Genomic DNA, 20,492 nt, shown 5'->3' with positions numbered 1-20,492 from the left:
GAGTCTAACTCAGTGGTTCTTAAACATGAGTGTCTCCTTGGGGGACATTGGGCAAAATCTGGAGATGTGTTTGGTGGTCACAAGAAGAGAATGCTACTGGCATCCACCCAATAGTACCAGGCCAGAGATCTCCATAATAAAGAATGATTGATCCCAGAAGTTAACATTGGGGAGTTCCAAAGACCTTAATCTATTTCCGGAGATCCAGGCTCCTAACCACTGTCCGATAAATGCTTCTCCCATCTTCCTGTGGAGATAGAAGACAACTGTGGCTGGGTGTCACTCAGGCAGTGCCTGGCCCCTAGGGATTGCCCTCCTGCCAACCTGCCGTGCCCCTCCTGGGAAGAGCAGGTCACTAGACATCTGGATGGCTAACTTCTGCTTTGCGGAGCAGCTGGAGAAAGCAAGGTCCCCTTTTGCATCGCGGCCTTTGTGTGCCTTTGTGTATCAACAGTTTGGAGTCCATTATTCATCCTGGAATTTCCTGGCTCGTTGAATGACCTCTGTTTATGTTTGTGTTTACAGTGGATCTGGGAATAAGCATGCAGGAGTATAATGTGACCACTTCTTCCCCCAAGACAATGGAGATGGGCGCTGTGGCTGATGCCAACGGAAAGAATCTTGGGAAAGAGGCCAAACCCGAGGCACCAGCTGCTAAATCTCGTTTTTTCTTGACTCTCTCTCGGCCTGTACCAGGACGTACTGGAGACCAAGGCACGGATTCATCCAGCGGACCCGCGAAGCTTGATGTCAGCTCCAATAACGCTCCGGGGAACAAAGACCCGAGTGAGGAGCCCGCGCTTCCGCGCGCAGCTGCACCGGGCAGGGCCACGGATAAAACCCCAGGGCGGACCCCTGCCCCGGACCAGGCCCTGTCTGCCCCCGGGGCACCCGAGTCAGGGGCGGCCCCCGCCAAGGACACCAGCTTTTTTGACAAATTATTCAAACTGGACAAGGGACGGGACAAGGCAGCAGTTGACATCCAGGAGGAGGCCAGGAGGGCAGAGAGCGAGGACCAGGCGGAGGAGGCCCCCGGAGGCCCGGGGCAGGGCGATGCGGTCCCTGCAGGGAAGGTAAGAGCGCATGCCAGGACCCGGGGCGCCCAGGGTGCGCTGCAGGCCCTGATGGGCCAAGACCCAAGACAGGGGCACATGCATCACCCTACAGTCACCCCGGGTCCTAGACAGGGGTCAAGCCGTGCACCCCTCTAGGACAAATAGCAGAGGGTTTTTTCTTTGGGCAGAAACATCTGTTTGGATAACAATAACAGCTGGGACATCTGTTTTATGTAAAAGAAAAGAGAAGGTGAGTTACATGCAGATGAACCCGTCCTTCCACTTATCAGAGGCGAGGCAGACAGGTTGCATTTATGATCACTGGAGTCCGGACAGAAAGGCATTAGTGGAATAAAAATGGTTCCTAAAAGACTTAAATCCCCTGCCTGGTCTCAGCAGCGTGTTTGACATACGGTGTGGTTTCAGGCATTAGCTGGGACACATTTCATGCTTTGCTCAGAAGAACCTGGATTGATCTTTAACTATCTCTTGCAGGAAGGTGTCGTTTACAGCTCCACAGACTACTTTATGTATTGGTTACTTTCCAACAAGCTAAATTAATACTTTTGTAAAAAGTAGATTTTTTTAAAGGTGATATCCTGACTCCTGAGCAAAGAAAGCCAAGCTCTTTTGACAGTAAAGAGAGCATTTAACCTTGAGAGAGTTTGCTTGTATTCTGGGCAGGAAAATAACTCCTTGAATGTGGAAGGAAATAGAAGTCAATACAGGGTATTTTTGAAGCACTCTTTTCTTGGTTAACAGACATTTTCAATAACAATATTTTTCAAAATGTAAGCATAAAGTAGGAGCTTCTAGTTAAATATAGAACAAAGAAAAAAATCAGATGGGCTCAGGTTTTATGACATGGTTAAATATCACCACTGTCAATATATTTGTCTTAATGACAATGTAATGATGTACAGCTAAGATGCTAATAACACTGGCTTTCATCTTTTGAGTCCTTATAATATTCAAGGCTGTGTTCTAAGCACTGTGCATATATTGTTTTTCTTAATGAAAATGAGTATCACATTAATCAATGGTTTTAATGCATCTGGGGTGCTGTAAAGCATCATATTGAGACTATTAGACACCAGCCAAAAATTCTGGACATTTGAAATTGGGAAAACATGTGAAGACTTCACATATGAAGACTCTTACCAGCAGCATTCTGCTGTTCCTATAAATTTGCAGAGAGGGGCGTGGTATTGTGGATTGAACCCAGGACACTTAACCACTGAGCCACATCCCCATCCCTTTTTATTTTTTATTTTGAGACAGGATCTCTCTAAGTTACTTGGAGCCTCACTTAGTTGCTGAGACTGGTCTCAAACTTGCAATCCTTCTGCCTGAGCCTCCTGCCTGGGGTGACAGGCATGTACCCCCATGCCCAGTCCTATAAATTTTGACTGAAAGTATTTCCAAAATTTTTTTCAGAAGTTGAAAAAGAAAAGTCCCTTCAAATGCCCACTTCCCAAGCTGTACCAGTTCAAGGAGTCAATTGAATAGCTTTTGTATTAATAAAAAGTGAGTCTTCAGATGTGCCTAGGAGCAGCCTGAGGCACAGAGCTACTGTGGTGGACAGGGTTAGGGTGTTTACTCTAAGGAGTTCGGTGTCCAGTAAGAAAACACGAATAAATAAACCTGTGACGGCTGTTCAGGGTGCTCTGTGCTGTGCTGAGGAAGCAGTGCTGGCCGGGGTGGCCAGACTTAGAAGGATCCACCACCACCCCCCAGCCAGGGAGCAGTGGACAGACACTCCAGGAGTCTAAGAGCCCCTGGTCTGGGGCTGTCAACTGCTGTTTGGTTCTCATGAGCATTGGAGAGACTGCTTGCTTCCCTTGCCCGAGCAGAGAAGCACTGTGGAGTTGTCATTTGGCCATGGCTCCCAAATCTACTCTGAGGTTGCCATTTTTTGGATAGTCGGGTATTTCTGGGGTGTGGGAATCAAAGCCCATCCATGGCCTGAGTCAGGAAAAGACTGAGTTATTTTCTAAAGGAATGAAGGGCTGTTTTCCCATCTTTGCCTGGTTGCCTGGTGACTCATCCAAATCCCCATCTTAGTAAGCCAGTTCTGCATCTGATCCTGAATGTATGTGACCATAAAACTCCAGCCCTTTCAACTCACTCTTCATCTAAGAAAAGTTGCAGGGTTTTGTTTTCTTTCTTGTTTCTTGGTTTTTTTGTTTTTTTTTTTTTGTTTGTTTGTTTTTTTTTTTTTTTTTTGCTTTGCAATACTGGGGATTGAATTCAGGGAACTACACTCCCAACCCTTTTTAGTTTATTTTGAGACAGGGTCGTGCTAAGTTGCTGAGGCCGACCTTGAACTTACGAAAGTTCAACTCAGCCTCCTGAGTTTACTAGGATTACAGATGTGTGCCACCATCACACCTGGCTCAGAGTTGTGCTTTATTATCTCAGCTTCCTTTATTGAAAAAAACCCACTCAGGGATGGCAACTCTATTTGTGGAATGGATTTCAAGGTGAGATCTGAGCCCAAAGGTGGGGGCTTGTGTTGGAACCATGGGAGTTATCTAGCACAGCAAACCCAGGAGTGATATTGTGAAGTTACAATAATCTCTCAGGTTACCCAAAAATTATAACCTGCTTTCCTTTCTGGATAAGTGAGCTAGTGCCCTCCAATTTACCAATGAAATCTGCATCCAATTTTGTTACAATATGCTGCGAATTTCCATCTTGGGTTGGTGGTAATTTGAAATATTCAGTGCTCAACCTGCATGATGTACACATAAAACATGAAAAAAAAGTGAAGAAATAGGTATTTCTCCGTCAACCTGGGAACTTGTGTGATTTTCAAATGCACATGTCTTGAAGAATTTTTAACCCCCAAAATGGGCTTCTGATTTGTTAAGGTTTCTCAGCAGATCCCTGGCTACACAGTCCTGTATTCAGAGGGGGGACCAATTGTTCTGTAAGTGCCATGAGAGAACACAGCCCTCAGAAAGTAAGAATAAAACTTCACAGTCAACGGCTTTCTGGGTGGAGGCACCACCAGAAAATGTCCTATGCATAGACAGGATGCAATGTATTGACTCAGAATTCTTAGGGTAAATTATGTTCTGGGCTCATCAGCTGTCCCCCTCCCCCTCCCATAACCCTCCCCCCAACTTTCACCACTTGCTCCTCAGTGGATTGGAATTCCAGCCACAAAGCCACAGGACTGTGAATTGGGAAAGAGATGCCACTATTTCATTCTGGGGGGAAGCACACAAATCTTCTGTGTTTTCAGAATGACAATCTTATTTTTGTGCCTCATAAAACTACATTCAGAGCATCACATCATTAAAACAAGGCAAGAATTCACGAACAAATGAAGCCTTTACTACACAGGCCAAAGAAAAGATAAATTATATGCCTGAAAGGTTCCACTGAGCTGTGATTCACACAAACCAACGTGTTGGCAGGGCTGAGGTTTTTCCCCTCTTCCCCCTCCTGAACCCAAGCTCTAAGATAAGCATTTAAGAGATTCATCACACATGCACAAAGTGATCATGCAATGGAAATTTGACCTTTATTGGTTTAAAAAAAAAAAACAAAAAGAAAAACACACTAAGTTTCTTCTTCTTTTCCACATGGTCCTCCCCAGAGGTGTCTGTGCCGGGAAGGGCCAGGTGGGGGGTGCATAAAGTGTTACCATGTACTGTGGGACAAAGAGAAGGTTTCTTTTAAAATTTTAGTTAAATTCTGCCATTATTATTTAAACACCTACCTTGTACAAAGCATGAAAGATAAATCACATTTCTAGTTCTTTGAGGAGCATATCACCTAATAAGAAAAATGATCTTTATAGTGATATCATGATAAGTACATTGAACCTCAAATTTGCTCGGGCTACAGATATTAAGAACCATGCTCAGTGTTCCTGCCTCCTCTTTTTTTTCTCCCTTGAACACACTCCATTCAAGCTTTGGTTAAGGCTGCCATGATGCTGTGCCTGCCCCCTGCCCTCCTCGCAGCTGCCAAATACCAAAAGTCTCAGCACTTATCCCAGAGGATCTGATCTCAGTTGAATCCGTGCGGCAGGCCACACCTTCCTTCTTTAAGCATCCTCCTCATTTGGTTTCCAGGTCCTCCACCTCCCTGGCCACTGCTCCTGGTGTCCTTGCTCATCTTATCACCCAAGTGTCAGAGCTCCCCATGGTCCTGTTCTTGGGTGTCTTCTCTAAATACACTTCTTTGAAAATCCCCCAGGTCCCTCGTGTCTGAATGTAGTGACCTGCTGACAAGATCTACCCCTGAAGTCGGACCTCAGTGTCCAGCTTCCTCTAGGCGGGTCTGCTTGAATTTCCTCACCTCCCTGTGAATATCCACTGCACACCTCCGCCACAGCGTGTCCCCAGCTGAACTCTTCATTCACCACCCAGAGCAGCTTGCCCTGGGCATGGTCCACGGCTTTGCTCATCTCAGTCAATGGCAGCTGCCTCCTGCCACTGATCCCTAGTGGTAGAATGGGAACCAAAGAGCCCAGGTTCCCAGGGTCCTTTTCCGCATGGTATTTAGCACTGAATTAAAATGTAGACACTGAAGTCAAGTAGTCTGGGCTTTCTCTCTGCCTGCGTCACCGCCTGGCTTTGCAACCTTGGGCAAGCTACTTAACCTTTCTGAGCCTCAGGGTTTTTTGTTGTTGTTGTTTTTTTTTTTTTTTTTTTTTTTTTTTGGTAAAGTGGGGATCATGATAGTATTTAGCACATTTTCACGTGATTCACACTTGTGAACATTAAATGAGATACGTTATATATTTAGCACTGAGAAATTACATTTTGAAAAGGAGAAATGCTAGCTATTATTAGCATCATGGATTTCCTCCCCGCCGACTGCTCCATATTTTATTCTTGCTGCCTTTCATTCCTGCAGTTCTCAACCCAAACTCTCAGAGATAGCACAATTGGATCTAATCTGAGAACGGTTACAAAATGCACGAGGCTAACTTGGCGAAAGATGCACAAGTTGTGAAGTTATTTGGGGACTTAAAGCCCATACTCCAGGCCCAATTCCTTAGTCTGACAGTCAAGTGTTTCCACAACCTTTCCCATGCCCATTCCCCCAACTGTATTTTCCCCTGGCCTCTTGAATTTCTGCAGTCACTGTGGCCAACATATGACTTGGGTGGTGGCCATCTGCTTCCCAGGATTCTCTACCTTTCTCTCTCTTTCCCAGTTAATCAAAAATTAACTTCAGCTTCAAGTGTCAAGTTCTTCATGAAGTGACAAGATGCCCCCATTCCCAGGTGGTTTCTGACAATATGAAGTCCTCAACTGTCTTTCTTTCTGCTATGTGTTAAGTCAAATTTTGTGACAAAATCACTCTGAATGAATCATCTCATGAACCCCCATCAAAACTTACAAGAAAATTCCTTCATTTTCACCTTTTTACAGATGAAGAAATCAAAAGTTCAGAGAAACAAAGTCACTCAGTCCAAGTCACACAGCTAAAGCAAAACTAGAATCATCCAGGTCCAAAATCTGTCTTCTCTTTTCCTTTCTTCCTTTACATATACATTTATACATGTATATATACTCACATACCAGAATTGAACCCAGGGATGCTTCACCACTGAGCCACATCCTCAACCCTTTTCATTTTTAATTTTGAGGCAGGATCTCACTAAGTTGCTGAGGCCAGCCTCAAACTTGCAATCCTCCTGCCTTTGCAAAAATCTGTATTCTTAAACACTCAATACTAATGTTTTTAATAATTGTTTGATTGTAGATTCTGTGTTGAAGGAACCGCTGAGCTAGAGCCAGTCCAATTGTTTGAAATTTGTGCAATAAGGCTGCAACTTATACAAAGTTGAATAATATTTAATTTGAGGAAGTGTGATTCAAAAAGCTAATATATGCAAAATTGGAAATGCCAGGTTAATCCCAAATTTAAAGATTAAAAAAATGAGTCACTTAGTTCCCACATCAGAAGGCCAAGTGAGTTATACACTGTGGTTTTTAATTTGTTTTGCTTTTTACCTTATGGCCACCAGGTGTGACATTTGGATGAGTAAAGAGAACTACTCTCCTAAAGGCTTCATTCGTGAAAAAGGAAAAGTCCGTCTTCAATTAGGCATGTAGGAGCAGGCAGGGCCTTCTGCATAACTCTATAATTGTGATGAATTTAGCATCAAGGAACATTTTTCCCATATTTTCATTGGTGCGTTATAGCTGTACATACTGGTGGGATTTGTTATTACATATTCGCACATGCACACATTATAAAAGTAGAATTTAGCCAGCACGTCCCCTCTCTCCTTCTCCATCTCCTCCTCCCTTCCCCCAGTTCCTTTCCTCTACAAATCTCCCTTTGCTCTTCATGAGATCCACCCCCTTTCTTTTCCTTTTTCCTCTCTAACTTCCACATTAGACAGAAAACATTTGACCCTTGACCTTCTAAGTTTGGCTTATTTTACTTAACATAATGGTCTCAAGTTCTATCCATTTTCCTGAAAATGACAAAATTTCATGTAGATATACTCAAATACCAGAATTGAACCCAGGGATGCTTCACCCTGAGCCACATCCTCAGCCCTTTTCATTTTTAATTTTGAGGCAGGATCTCACTGAGTTGTTCAGGCCAGCCTCAAACTGGCCTCAGCAACTTAGTGAGAATTTCATTTTTCTTTATGGTTGAATAAAACTCCATTGTGTAGATGTAACACATTTTTTTAATCCATTCTTCTATCAATGGACACCTAGGCTGGTTCCATAGTTTGGCTGTTGTGAATTGTGCAGCTGTAAACGTGGGTGTGCCTGTCTCACTGTAGTCAGATGACTTAGGATGGGTACCGAGGAGTGGTATAGCTGGGTCACATGGTGGTCCCATGCCTAGTCTTTTGAGGAACCTCCATACCGACTTTCCACGGTAGCACCAAGAAACATTAGATATGGGATTCCACTGCAGCAGTAAGCATTTTGCATCCGTTGTCTGCTTTGAGCCTTATAACAATGCAAGGTAGACATTCAGTGCCAACTTTGTATCTTTAGTGTGTGGAGCAGCTGGAGGCTGCTAGGCACCCCCTCCAGGAACGACTCCAGTTCACCCCCTAAACTAGCTTCCAACTTGACCATGGCCCCACAGTAAGAAGCAGGTGCCAATTCTTCACCTAATACTCATGCACATGCACAAACTGAAGGTCACAAAGTAATTCCATTTTTATAGCATGTGACACAGGCTAGTATTTTCTAATTTTTCTATTTTAGTCTGTTTGGGTTTATAATGCTGGTTTTGACTCACCAATTCATTTTCCAGTCCACTAATGGTAAAAAATTAGAGTTTGAAGAATGCTGTTCTATCACAGTGACCCTTTGCACATATCCGCATGGTGATCTTAAGGGGTGTGATGGTCCCTTGTGCAGCTGGCACTCCCGATGGCTGTGCACACTGGCTGCAGGGGTGCTCTTTTGGTGAACCTGAAAATGGCCAAGATGCTACACCTCAAATTACTACCTTTTGAAGACCATTAGGATGTGCTGTTGGGAATATTATCTGTCTTGCCTAACATAACTTTAAATAGAAAGTGATTTCAAAATGCAGGTGTGGTATGCACGCTTTCCCTGGGATAAACTGCCGTCACCCATTGAAACTCTTTGTTTGATCTTTAGCCTGTTATGGTGTTGATCAAATTGAAATCTAGTGAATTGATTCATCTTTCCCTCCAGGGTTAGCCTGTCTAGTTCATTCCTTCAAAGCCTGTAATAATAGCTAATTTATAGAGAGTTCACGAAGTCACAGAAAGGTGAAATGCCTTGAGGGAGATCATTTGGGTAGCAAGTGGCAGAGCTGGAATTCGTTACAGGCCCCACATGCTTAACCACTGTGTCTGGAAGTTCAAAATGAGGAAATGCCTTGAAACTTGAAATATTATATATCTTTTAAATTTTCTGAAGTTCTATATTTTCCCTAACATCAGTCCAATGAGATGGGCCAAGAAATAGGGCTCTACCACCAAAACATTTCAGAAAATACTATTTGCTTTCCTCTTGAAAACTCAGCAGACACCAGCCTTCTAAAGGTCCTGAGAAGTCCTGCAGCAAGTATATCTGTTTAACCTTCATCAAGTGTTTTCAGACTTAATTAGGCTCTGAGCCATCTGATAAGTAGAGCAAGACCTTCAGAGGAGCCGTTCCAGCAAACACCAACCAGGCATTTAGAGCCAGCTGGAAAGTGAGGGGTGACCGTCTTTTGAAATGGCGTATTTACTCACCACCTCGCCCAAGTCCCCACCCCTCCCTAGTGCCCCCTAACAGTGCAGCCACTGAACCGTCTTTCATTACAGCACTCACATGTGGTAGAATTGAGGGTCAAGTAAAATGCATCCATCCCAAACTATTTCCCCATAGCACTTACTTCAAGCTGAAGCTGCTTAGGGGGCGTCTGCTTACTAGTCTGCCATTCCACCCTGAGCATCCATCAGTCAGCAGATGTTCAACAATAAACAGGAGGAGGAGTACTCTGACTTAGTCACTCAACACACACATGAGTGCCTTCTTTGTGTTAGAAATATGAATTCCAGATTCCAACATGAATAGAACAGAGCACACCATGGACGCTTTCACACTAGTGGAAAGATCAACAATTAAAAAAAGAATAAGAAAAGAAACAAGCAAACCATTCCAGGGTAGGAAAAAGAATGTGAGAAAAATAAAGAAAGTTTTGAAATAGGACATGGAGAAAAGAGGAGAATGTCAGCTGAAATTGGTGGGGCAGAGTCAGGAAAGAGATTTACTTAAAAGTGCAGGACAAAGTTGTGACTTTTTCTCCTTTTGTATGATGCCAAACAATTCTAAGGTCATGTGCAGCTGGCTTCTGGCAGCATTCAAACCAGCTATCTCACTATTGGGAAGTGTTGGGTGAAGAGACAGGAAACCTGTTCTAGCTATGGGGTATCAGCTTCTGCATTTTGAGGCAGCTTTTTTGAAGTTGGGTATTTTTCCTCTAATAAAGGTGCAGTGCCGTCGTCGTCAGTGTAGAGGCCGCACCTGTTGGAAAACAGGCACCTTCTACAAACCCTTTTCTCCAGTGTAGCCCATCCTAGGAATCACCCTCGGCCCACCCCTGGCCAGCCGCAAATGTATTTTTCTATTTCAAATTATACCTAATTGGACTGTATTTAAGCATGTGCTGACTCACATAGCATGGGACTATCCCCCAAAGTAATGGCTGCTGCTGAAATAGGAGCACAAGAGGGACACTGCATGGCTAAGTTCTCTACCCACTTTCTCAAGCGGTTGTAAGTCAGGCCAATGGAAGTCAAGCTGACAAAAGTCACTTGCCCCTCAAATAGGAGGTGTTGAGAGAGAAAATGGGAAGTCTCGTTTATAAGGAGTAAACATTGCTTTCTTAGACAACTGTCTGTCCCCCCCCCCCATGCCCACGCAAGCATCTGGTTTATTTCATCCTACAAATACAACCTGTCCGTGTGAGAACAGCTGTGGGTTGATGAGGATCTATCATGTAAAAGCCCCATGTTGGACTTCCGCCGAGAAGATGTGGGATGAGGTTGGTGTTTTGTTTTGCTTTGTGTTGTGGTACTAGAGTTTGAACCCAGGGCCTTGCACATGCCAGACGAGTGCTCTAAGGAATGAGTTTCAGGGTGCTGAGATGATACCCACGGAGTGGGTAACAGCAGTGATGTGATCTACAATGAAGAGCCTCTCTGGATCCTTCAGCCTGTCTTGGTTCAGTTAGTATAAGAGGCTAAAATTAACAATACTGTGTCTCTCTTCCCCCAGAAGAGGAAGAAAAATGGGTAATTGGAAATTTTTAGACCACGTGTACTAGGCTTAAATTCCCTTCTTAGAAAACATCACAGAAAGCAATGAAAATCTAGGTTTTATACTTGAATGTTTTATTTTAATTTTCCCCAAAGTCTCTGATAATTTCCCAGATCATTATCTCTGATAATTTCACCTGGATCATTCTAGGAATCTCATTTTAACCATATACTTCAGCAACACAAAATTTTAAAAGTTTTAAAGCACACACGCTTCTGCACTGAGACAGTCTACACTTAGGAAGTGATTGAAAAGTTGAGCAAAATGTTATAAACAAAAACAACAACAAAAAAAAACCTCCAGTATTATTTGTAAAAGAAAAGTTGAGAAGCCTGAAAGACCCTCAAGGAGAGCTTTCCTGAGGGTTACGGTGCACCATGCGTCCGACCCCATAATCAAGGCAGGCCAAGAGGCAGAGGTTGACCCGTGGATGCAGTCACACAGAACAGAATAGAATGACCTCTTTGGGGTAGAAACCACTTCCACCTGCCTGCCCATATTTATATCCATGCCTTCGCCTAAGGGGAGTGTGGAATGAAAATTTGCAAAATAATAATAGCACTTATTTTTTCATAATGGCCTGAGGGATATACTTTCCCACTTTTTATTTATCAATATTGTCTCTTTTCTGTAAAAGGGGTAGTGTAGTGAACCCTCTTAAGCAGAGGAAAATGCCCCAGTCTAGGTAATTCCCCGCCTCCTCCACTAGGCGGCGCAGTGAGGCCGAAAAATCCCGGAGCTCCAGAAACTGCGCGGGAGTTAGGGGAGGGGGGGTCCTGGTCACAGTGGCTCCAAAAGGAGCTTGTTTTTCGCTCACGAATACCCCGAGCAATCGGTGCGGACTGTGCGTGGCAAGTCCTTGTTCACGAATAACACTGACTCTTAAAATACGCTTATGGCCGATGTGAAGCCATCTCCAGAGGAAATGGGCAGCTGGGGAATCACCTTCATAATCGGCATTTCCTACGGTGGCTCCATTTGTGTTTTGTCCCTGTTGTCGCCATGGGCTTGAAAGATGCAGATGCACTTTTATCAGTTGATGTGGCTTGGCTAGGCACAGTGGGGAAAATAAAAGTAAGCACTTCCTACGTTGGTATGCGTTTATTGACGCTCCTTAGGTGGCCGAGAGCTTCCTATTAAGAAAGAAAGAAAAAGAGAGAGAGAGAAGAGAGAGAGAGAGAGAGAGAGAGAGAGAGAGAGAGAGAGAGAAACTTCAGTCTGTTTAGGAAATGTTCAGATTCCGCAAAACGCTTTTAGCCCTTGGTCCTAGTGTCCCTCCTGCTTGCTAATCTACCTTCCTTTGAAGACAAGCTGGAGGATGAATTCTAGCTTGGAGAATTGACCAGGCCATTTTTTTTTCTTGCTGTGTCTGTGACAGTGCTCTGGGGAGGAGTAAAGTGTAGCCTTAGTGACCGCTGGACGCCTGGTAGGTTCAACCCTGGACATCCAACGGGGAGGGAGGAAACAGATCCCTCTTTCCTTTCATCCCAGGCAGCATGTGGCTCGAATTTCCAACAGATGGGAAGGAGTGGAGCAAGGGTAGGATGGGACCGACTTCTGCTTTGCAGACACGTGTTCCCGTGTGGGTCCAGTCTTAGTGTCTGCTCGAGGTCCAGTCTTAGTGTCTGCTCGAGGTGAAGGTTCCAGCGAATCGGTGCATAGCAGAGATCCAGCGAGGTGCCTCCGGAGCGCTCCAGACAGGAGCTTCAGCCCGGATCCGGCTTTGCCCTGTGTTTGCACTGTGCTGGCCAAGGCCCGGCCTACCTAGCTAGGTGCAGTGGAGGATGCACAGCATCAACTTATGATAAAGCAGAGTTATCTTTCAGCATGACAAGTTGTGATCACTTAACCGGTGTTCCTGTCTGTCTGCTCTTTGAAACCAACAGAAAGAAAAAGAAAACACATGAGATTCTTAGAGAAGAAATACAAATCCACACCACAACTCCTGCCTTCTTAAAAGGAGCTTCTAGGTGTTTCTTTAAGAGCGTTTCTGCTTCATGTGAGTTTTGTTTGCTGAGAATGATTATCTGAGGACCGGATGAGAGTAGCAAAGACAAATTATTTGCTGTCAAGGACAAATAACACTGTCAAGGTGCCGCCTGGGATCGGCAGCTGGAAGGCTGGGTCCTCCTTCCAACTGTGTTTAGCTTGGCCCTGTGGATGTTCTTAGATTTTTAAACTAGTCATGCACATTCTGTCTTGATTTAAATTTTAGTAGGTAGGACATTCACTTGGATCAAAACAAGAAGTTAGAAAGCACGATCCTTGTCCATGAACACTTCTCCAATAGATAATCAGTTTATATTTTTTAAATGTGTCTTTCTAGGATTTCTCTGAGCATAAATAAGGAAATAAACCACAAATTCTTATTTCTTCTTTTTACACAAATGATAATATAATATGCACTCCATTCTCGTCTATGCTTTTTTTTTTCTCCAGTTAACAATCTTTCTATATCAGCACATAAAGAACTTCCTCATTTGTGACATCTGATATTTCACACATGTGAATTTTAGGTTTAGAATCAACTCTTAGCAGTGGGATTGCTGGGTAGAATAATGCATCCTCTTTAAAAATTTGGCAGGCAATGACAAGCTGCCTTCCATCAGGACTGAATTAATTTGTACTCTTTCCACGGCCCCAGGGTGTTCTTCACCCCACCTGCCCAATGCCCAATGCGTCTCTGTGTAAACATTTGATCTTTTCGACTTTTCCATCTTTCTTCTCATGACTTTTAGATTCTGAGTCATAGCTACAAAAACCTTCTCAATTCAAAATCATAAAACTCTCCCCATGTTTTCTTGTAGTATTTTCATTCGTTTGGATTTTGTCCTGGTGTAACTTGGTGACACCAAGTTAATTTTTTCCCCCAGATGGCTGCTCTGCTGTCCCTACATTTTTATTAAGTCCTTCCATTCGAAGCCTTCGAGGTGCCATCTCTATTGCTTACTAAATCCCTATGTGATTCTGGGTAAAATAGGTTGCGAGATTCATAGTAACAACGTGGAAAGGTATATAGCAGGGAAAAGGCACGGAAGCCAGGAATTTAATGTAGGAAGGCCCCTGGCAAGAAGATAATGGGCAAATAAGTACCGGAGAGAAGGGAAATGAGCTCAGCCAGATCAGGTCTCACCAGCTTCTTACCTCCGAGCCTGGGCTCTCATCCCAGCTCTGCTCTACAACCCCAGGCAAGAAGTTATTCTTTTCATTCATCAAGAACTAAATGGGGCCAGACAGAGTGGCACACGACTATAATCCCAGTGGCTCAGGAGGCTGAGGCATGAGGATTTCGAATTCAAAGCCAGCCTCAGTGATTAGCAAAGCCCTAAGCAACTCAATGAGTCCCTGTCTCTAAATAAAATATAAAAAAGGGCTGGGGATGTGGCTTGGTGGGTTTAATCCCTGGTACCCCCCCAAAAAAAAAGAAGAACTAAATGGGGGCCAGTCACAGTGGTGATGCCTGTAATCCCAGCAACTTCAAGAGACAGAGGCAAGAGGATTGAAAGTTCAAGGCCAACCTCAGCAACTTAGCTGTAAGCAACTCAGTGAGACCCTGTCTCTAAATAGAAAATAAGAAGAGCTGAGGATGTGGCTCAATGGTCAAGCACTCCTGGGTTCAATCCCACTACCCAAAAACAAACAAACAAAAAACTAAATACTGAATGGGATCCTTTTTACCTCGCTTCGTGTTAAGCCCAACATAAAGATAGTTTGATCGTTTTTATTACCATGGACATTTTCCCCTCTCATTTCACATTCCTCAAACAAGTCGTAGCTGGCCCATCACATGGTCGCAGGTTAATTTTACATGCTGACGCCTCATGCTAAATCATTAACCACTCCAGACCCAGACACCTGGAGCTGTCACTCCTCCAGCACTGTCCCGTGAAGGTTCTTTTTAACTCTGTCATCTCAGCATTATTGTAGATTCCCATGCCGTTGTGAGGAGGGCAGAGAGAGCTCTTAGTCCACCGCTGCCCAGTGGTAACGTCCTGCAGACCCGTGGTGCTGCATCCTGACCAGCTCATTGAGGTGGACACTCATTGCCAACACCACCAGGGGCTTCTGCGGGCCTGCTGTCCGCACACCCACTTCCCCCAACCTCCGCCCTCTTCCTGAGCCCCAGCAGCCCCCAGCACACAGGTCCCCCATTCCCAGAGTCCGCTCTTCCATGAAGGTGTATAAATAGAATGTACTCCTTCAAGAGGCATTTATTTTCCATCAGCATAATTCTCCGGGACTGGTGCAGGTCATTGAGTTCATCAGTAGATATTGTCCCCTCCTTCCTGTTCTATTGATGAGTGGTATTCCGTGCTAGGACGGCCCAGTTAGGATAACCTTTCATCCACTGAGAAGCATTTGGTTGTTCCCATGTGGGGCCTATTGCAGACAGAGCTGTTATAAACATTAAAGAAGTGGTTTTGTGTGAATTTAACTTTCCATTTTTCTAGGAGAAATGCCCAGAATGCAATTGCTGGTTTTCTTGTTGTTGCATAGTTAGCTTTAAAGAGAGAGAGAGAGAGAGAGAAAGCAAGACTGTTGAAATCACTTCTGTCCTGGCTGTATCCCTCACTTTTCTACCCACAGTCTACAGGTAATGTAGTTTCTCTGCATGATTATCAGCCTTCAGTATTGCTGTTATTCTTTACTTTAGTCATTCTAAAAGAGTGTAGTGACCTCTGGTTTGGTTTTATTTTGCATTTCCCTAGTGAAGCAGAAAAGCATGTCCCAGGCACTTGTTTGCCATCTGTATACATCCCTTGCCGTGAAACGTCTCTTCCTGTCACTTGCCTGTTTTCTGGCTGGATTTTTGTCTCTTGTTCTGCTGTTGAGTTTTAAGAGTTCTTTTCATACTCCACGTGTGAGTGCCTTACCAGAGAGATGGTTTGCTAATATTCCCTTCCACCCTCCAGATTGTCTTTTCCTTTAACAGGATTTTTCGCAGCACAGAATCTTAATTTTGACGAAATCCAACTCATGAACTTCCCCTTTTTTAAAAGGGTTGTGCTTTCAGCAGAATATCTAAAACCTCTGCCTGACCATAGAATCCCAGAAATCCTATTTTTTCCTAAAGTTGTGTATTTGTCGTTGTTCATTGAAGTCAGTGGTCGTTTTGAGCTAGTTTTTGCCCAGGGGTGAACCCGGTTGAGGTTCTTCCTTTCCCTCCGTGGGTGTCTCTGGCACCATCTGTGGAGAAGAGCTTTTCCTTGTTGATTTTATGATGCTGTCAAAAATCAGCTGGGTGTACTTGTGTGGGTCTCCTCCTGGGTTCTCTAAGTGCTGGGTGTTTTCTCTTACTAGAGCACCCCCGGTCCTCTACTTAGAGAGAACAGGTCTGGGGAGGATTTGGAGGAGCCAGCACCCATTGGTGTTTCTAGGTTGCCGGCTTCTTCCACCCCAAGTCCAGGATATATAAAGACATAAGGGGACCCAGGGACTCACCCCTGTGCTGCTCCTCAGGTCCCTGGCTGGCCAGCCTTCTCCTCCACACCTTTCAGAGTTCTTCTGTTTGTTTTTATATAATTTCTAGAGTCTTTTATTGTCCCTTGTGGGAGGAGCAGGAAAAGGTGGCTCTCCCCCACCAGAAGGCGTCAGTACAAGTCTGGAAGTCCAGGAAAAACTACCGCAAAATAAGGGCTCAAGTTCAAGCTGAGAATTTCTATTTGAAAGGCCCCAGAACTCTCACCTAGGAAAATCCCAAGGCGGAGCAGCTGCTGGCACTGCAGCAAGTCCTCTGCTGCTGTCCAAGCCGTGAGCCAGGGCTGTGGGTGGGCATCAGGGAAGCACCGTGGACACCTTTAGAGGGGTCAGGGCAGAACATGAAGCTGGGGCCTCTGTCTACCATGTCATCTCCAGTCAGGGCTCTCTACCTGGGTGAAGAGGGATTCACACTGTCCCCTGTGCAGACGACACCCCTCACTGCAGTTTCCTCCTAATGGCTGCCTCCATCCGTGCAGAGCCTGGCAGCCCCACAACCCATTCCCTTTTGGTCATTCCCCTCTGGTCAGCTTCACAGCATCCCATTTTACTCCCAGGAGGTTTGGTGACTCTCCCCATGTGCCCCGCCCTGGGATCACAGAGAAGAATCCCTGCTTCTTGGACCCTTAGAAAGGTCTGGGTCTGGGCAGGAGCTGGGGGGGGGAGCCCAAATGATCCCCTCCCATTCTCAGTGATGGGCAGTAGGGAGCCCGTGAAGCTGGACAGAGTGGCTCAGAGCTGTAGATGAGCCTCAGGCCCAGCTTCCTGGAGGACCTCGCCACTGTCATGAGTAGCCCGAGGTCCTTGGCCCTCCGTCCCTTTGCCTCGGTTTTCCCTGAGCAGGCTTCCCACCTGGGCTGCTGCTGCACTTACTGGTTTATCTGTATTTCAATCTGGTTTGGTTTCCTCCCTTGCTAGAATTTCAGCTCCTGAGCCCAGGAATGTGTCACCCCCCGTCCCAGTGCCTAGACCAATGGGGCTGATATTGGATAAACAGCTCCCTTGCTCCTCCTTCCTGGTACCATCACAGATCCGCTTGCTGTAATTCCAAAGTCCACCCCATCCATGTCAAAATGTCACCCTTGCATACATATTGACATGCCTCCCAGTTCCTTCTGGAACCAAGCCCTGGTCTGACCCATGGCGGGAGGTCCTTGCCCTTTCCCTCCTGTCCCTCAGGCCTGGGGGCTCTAGGAGGATGGATGAGGGAAGAGGCCCACGTCTTCCCGCCTTGCCCATGCTCTCCCCAAGCTGTTGGGCCTTGCTCTGTGGTGCTCACCCACTCAAACTGCCCCGTGCCACACACTCCTGGGCCCAGACTCCTCCCCAAGCAGCCACCCAGTGCTTCCTCAGTCCAACTCCCAGTTGTCCTTCCAGCCACCTTGCCTTCACACCCCGTAGCTCAGCTGCCCCAAAGAACCTTCCCTGAAGCCCCCCAGACCCCCGAGCCATGCTTGCCTGTATTTCCCACCTTTGTCTCACGCCCCTCTCTCTGCCCCATCTGCACCCCACCCACCCCTGCACGACCACACTGCCCTGGGCCCAGGAGGATGCTGTCTTCAAGCTTTCCCTTGTCCATCTGGTTCAGTCATTCCCAGGCTTGGTGCACACTGACATGCTTCCTGTTGTTGACCTCCAAGCCTGGCTCCTTTTTCCCTCTTGGATCCAAGAGCAAAACAGAGCAGCGATTAGGCCATGAGGGAGACTTTTATTCTTGGCCAAGAATAGAATTGGGAGATAAATTCACAGGTGGACTTCCCACTCCCCGGGGCCTGGGGGTTGTAGGTACAGAGTCAAAGAGATGGGAGGAAGGCTAATAAAGAGGAGGAACTGTAGACACCTAAAAGGGAGGAACGTCAGACTCAGCTCTGTAAATCCCACAGGGCTCCAAACAGTGCTGGTGATTAAAAAATCATAACAGCTAACATCTATAGAGTGCCTACTGTATGCCACCCATTGTTCTAATTCCTTGATGTGGATTATCCCATTTATGAGACCAGCACCCTGACAGTCAGGTGCTACTCATTTCCCCACTTTTACAAATGAGCAAAGGAGACACACATCAGGACACTTGCTGGGAGCGCACAGGAGCCAGGAGTTGAGTCCGGGCCAGCTGGACGCAGGGCCCTGCTGAGGTTGTGTGGCCTCTGCAAAGCTCATACAGGGTCAATGTCCTACACAGGTGATGAATGAGGATGCATAAAGGAATGGTGGAAACGAGGCGTCATTCCCAGGAGACACCCTAATTAGGCCCAGTGGGGAGCTTCTCAGTCCAGGTTTATTTCTTGTCCCACTTTTCATAATGGCTCATTTTCAAAACACCTGTTTAATTATACATGATATTTTTATTTAAAATTTACCTTAAGTCAGCTTGACTTAGGCAAACACATTCATACTACCAGAGGTTTGAGGCTACAAATATTTTTCTCATGCCCATTGTCTTAGTGTAGGCTGCCATCAAAGTACCATACCTTATGAATAATAGAAACGGATTTCAGCCACCCTGCAGGCTGGAGGTCTGAGAGCAGGGTGCAGCATGGTTGGGCTCTGGTGAGGCCCTCCCTCAGCTTGCAGACTGCTGAACTCTCCTCATATCCTTGAGAGGCAGAAAGGGAAGTAGAGAAGTCTTTGGGGTGTCTTGTTGTAAGGACCCTAATCTTATTCATGAGGGCTCTACTTCTTAATATGGATCATCCTCCAAAAACCCCACCTCCTAATGCCATCACAGTGGGGGTTAGGATTTCAACATGCAAAGTTTAAAGCGACGCAAACTTTCAGTCCATAACACACATTTGAAGAGTAACCTCATGTGTACATGTACCACCAAAATAAAACGAGGCATACCGGCCCTCAACAACCCTTGACAGAAGTTTCAACATCCTCCTGATCAACCGTCCAACAAGTTGGGTCCTAATTATGGCTTGTAATTATAAAAAATCTAACTCCTATTAGAACCTGTTTTGTAAAAGCACCTCTCCCTGAAAGCAAAAAGTTTCTTTCGTGGAATTAACCAGAAAATATAATGAGACTGTCAAGGCTGTAGTTTACACTTGCTTATAGTTTTACAAAGCTCCAACTCTTTATGAGGCATTTCACAAGAAGTAAGAAGTCCATCTCCATTTAGGGCATAATCTCGGAGCTGTATGAAGCCTGTGTGAAATACACACACCGTGATCACCTTAAAAATATTCACCAAAATGTGCTTTATGTACCATCCCTCTGAAGCCTTCTTTGTAATGCAGATCATTCCATCCTGGGCTACAGCAACAGGCTGGTCTAGGTAGGTGAGGTGAGTGCCACATGGGCACAGAGGGGGACAGTGGATGACAATTCAGAAGGGAGACAGATCACTATGGGCAGCTCTACCCACAGGGCTTCAGTGGGAGGGAGCCAGAGCCGTGGCTGAAGGATGGATGAGCTCCTAGGGCCCAGATGTGGGGAGCCAGAGAAGCATGGTGTTGGAAGGCTAGGGAATGCCTTGCCTCCAGCCACAGGGTTTCTCACAGATCTATTTTGTGTCAGGAACTTTACAAATTACATGGCGTTTTCATGTTGACATTTTAGCTTTTATCCAATACTTCTAGGCTGAGCATTATGGGAAGGAGTTTACATGCATTATTTCTCATGAAAACTAAGAAAAAATTAAATGAGGTAGGATTTATTATCAGTCCCATGTGAGATAAGGAGACTGTGTCCCAGAGAGGCTGAGACTCTGGCCGCGTGAGGTCTCTTAACTTGCAGAAGTGGGGCCACCGGAGTACTAGTGCTTCTGTGAACTTCTTGATCCTGCTGTGAAGAGCTCAGACATGGTACCTGTCCTCAGAGAGCTCCCAGTCCAGCCGGGAGTGCTGACAAATGGGTAACTGTGGCTCAGCATGCTGGGTCCTGAGGAGAGGGAAATAGCAGAACATGTGGTGGTAACATGCTGGGGGGTAGCGGGGTGGCACTCTCATTTCCAAAATGACTTGATCAACCCCCGTCCCTGGGGAAAAAAAGCAAAACACTGATCATTGGCAGTTTTCATTCATCCATTTATAAATAATGTCAGTAGCTGGGTCACTATTAACAATAGCAGAGCAGAAGATATTGGCCAAGGAGGAGTGACAGGAACTGGCCTCACCCTCCTGCCTAAAACAGATGAAACTGGAACCCAACTACAGCTTCCAAGACACTGGAT

General features: G+C 45.5%; 1 protein-coding gene across 1 annotated transcript in view; it reads left to right on the top strand.

Moving 5' to 3' along the window:
* Nucleotides 1-542: 542 nt before the first annotated feature.
* The window catches only part of BCAS1 (brain enriched myelin associated protein 1), a gene marked incomplete at its 5' end in the record, with an annotated part of 73,162 nt that continues 53,212 nt past the window's right edge, over nt 543-20,492 (top strand). The window contains one exon of the mRNA XM_081291414.1: nt 543-1,073. Coding sequence (XP_081147540.1) covers nt 543-1,073 — 531 coding nt within the window. The remainder of the gene's footprint in view (nt 1,074-20,492) is intronic.

The sequence above is a fragment of the Spermophilus citellus genome (assembly GCF_964194105.1).
Source record: "Spermophilus citellus genome assembly, chromosome: 4".
Lineage (NCBI taxonomy): Eukaryota > Metazoa > Chordata > Mammalia > Rodentia > Sciuridae > Spermophilus > Spermophilus citellus.
Note: the sequence above shows the minus strand (reverse complement) of the source record. Positions and strands in the feature narration are given on the sequence as shown.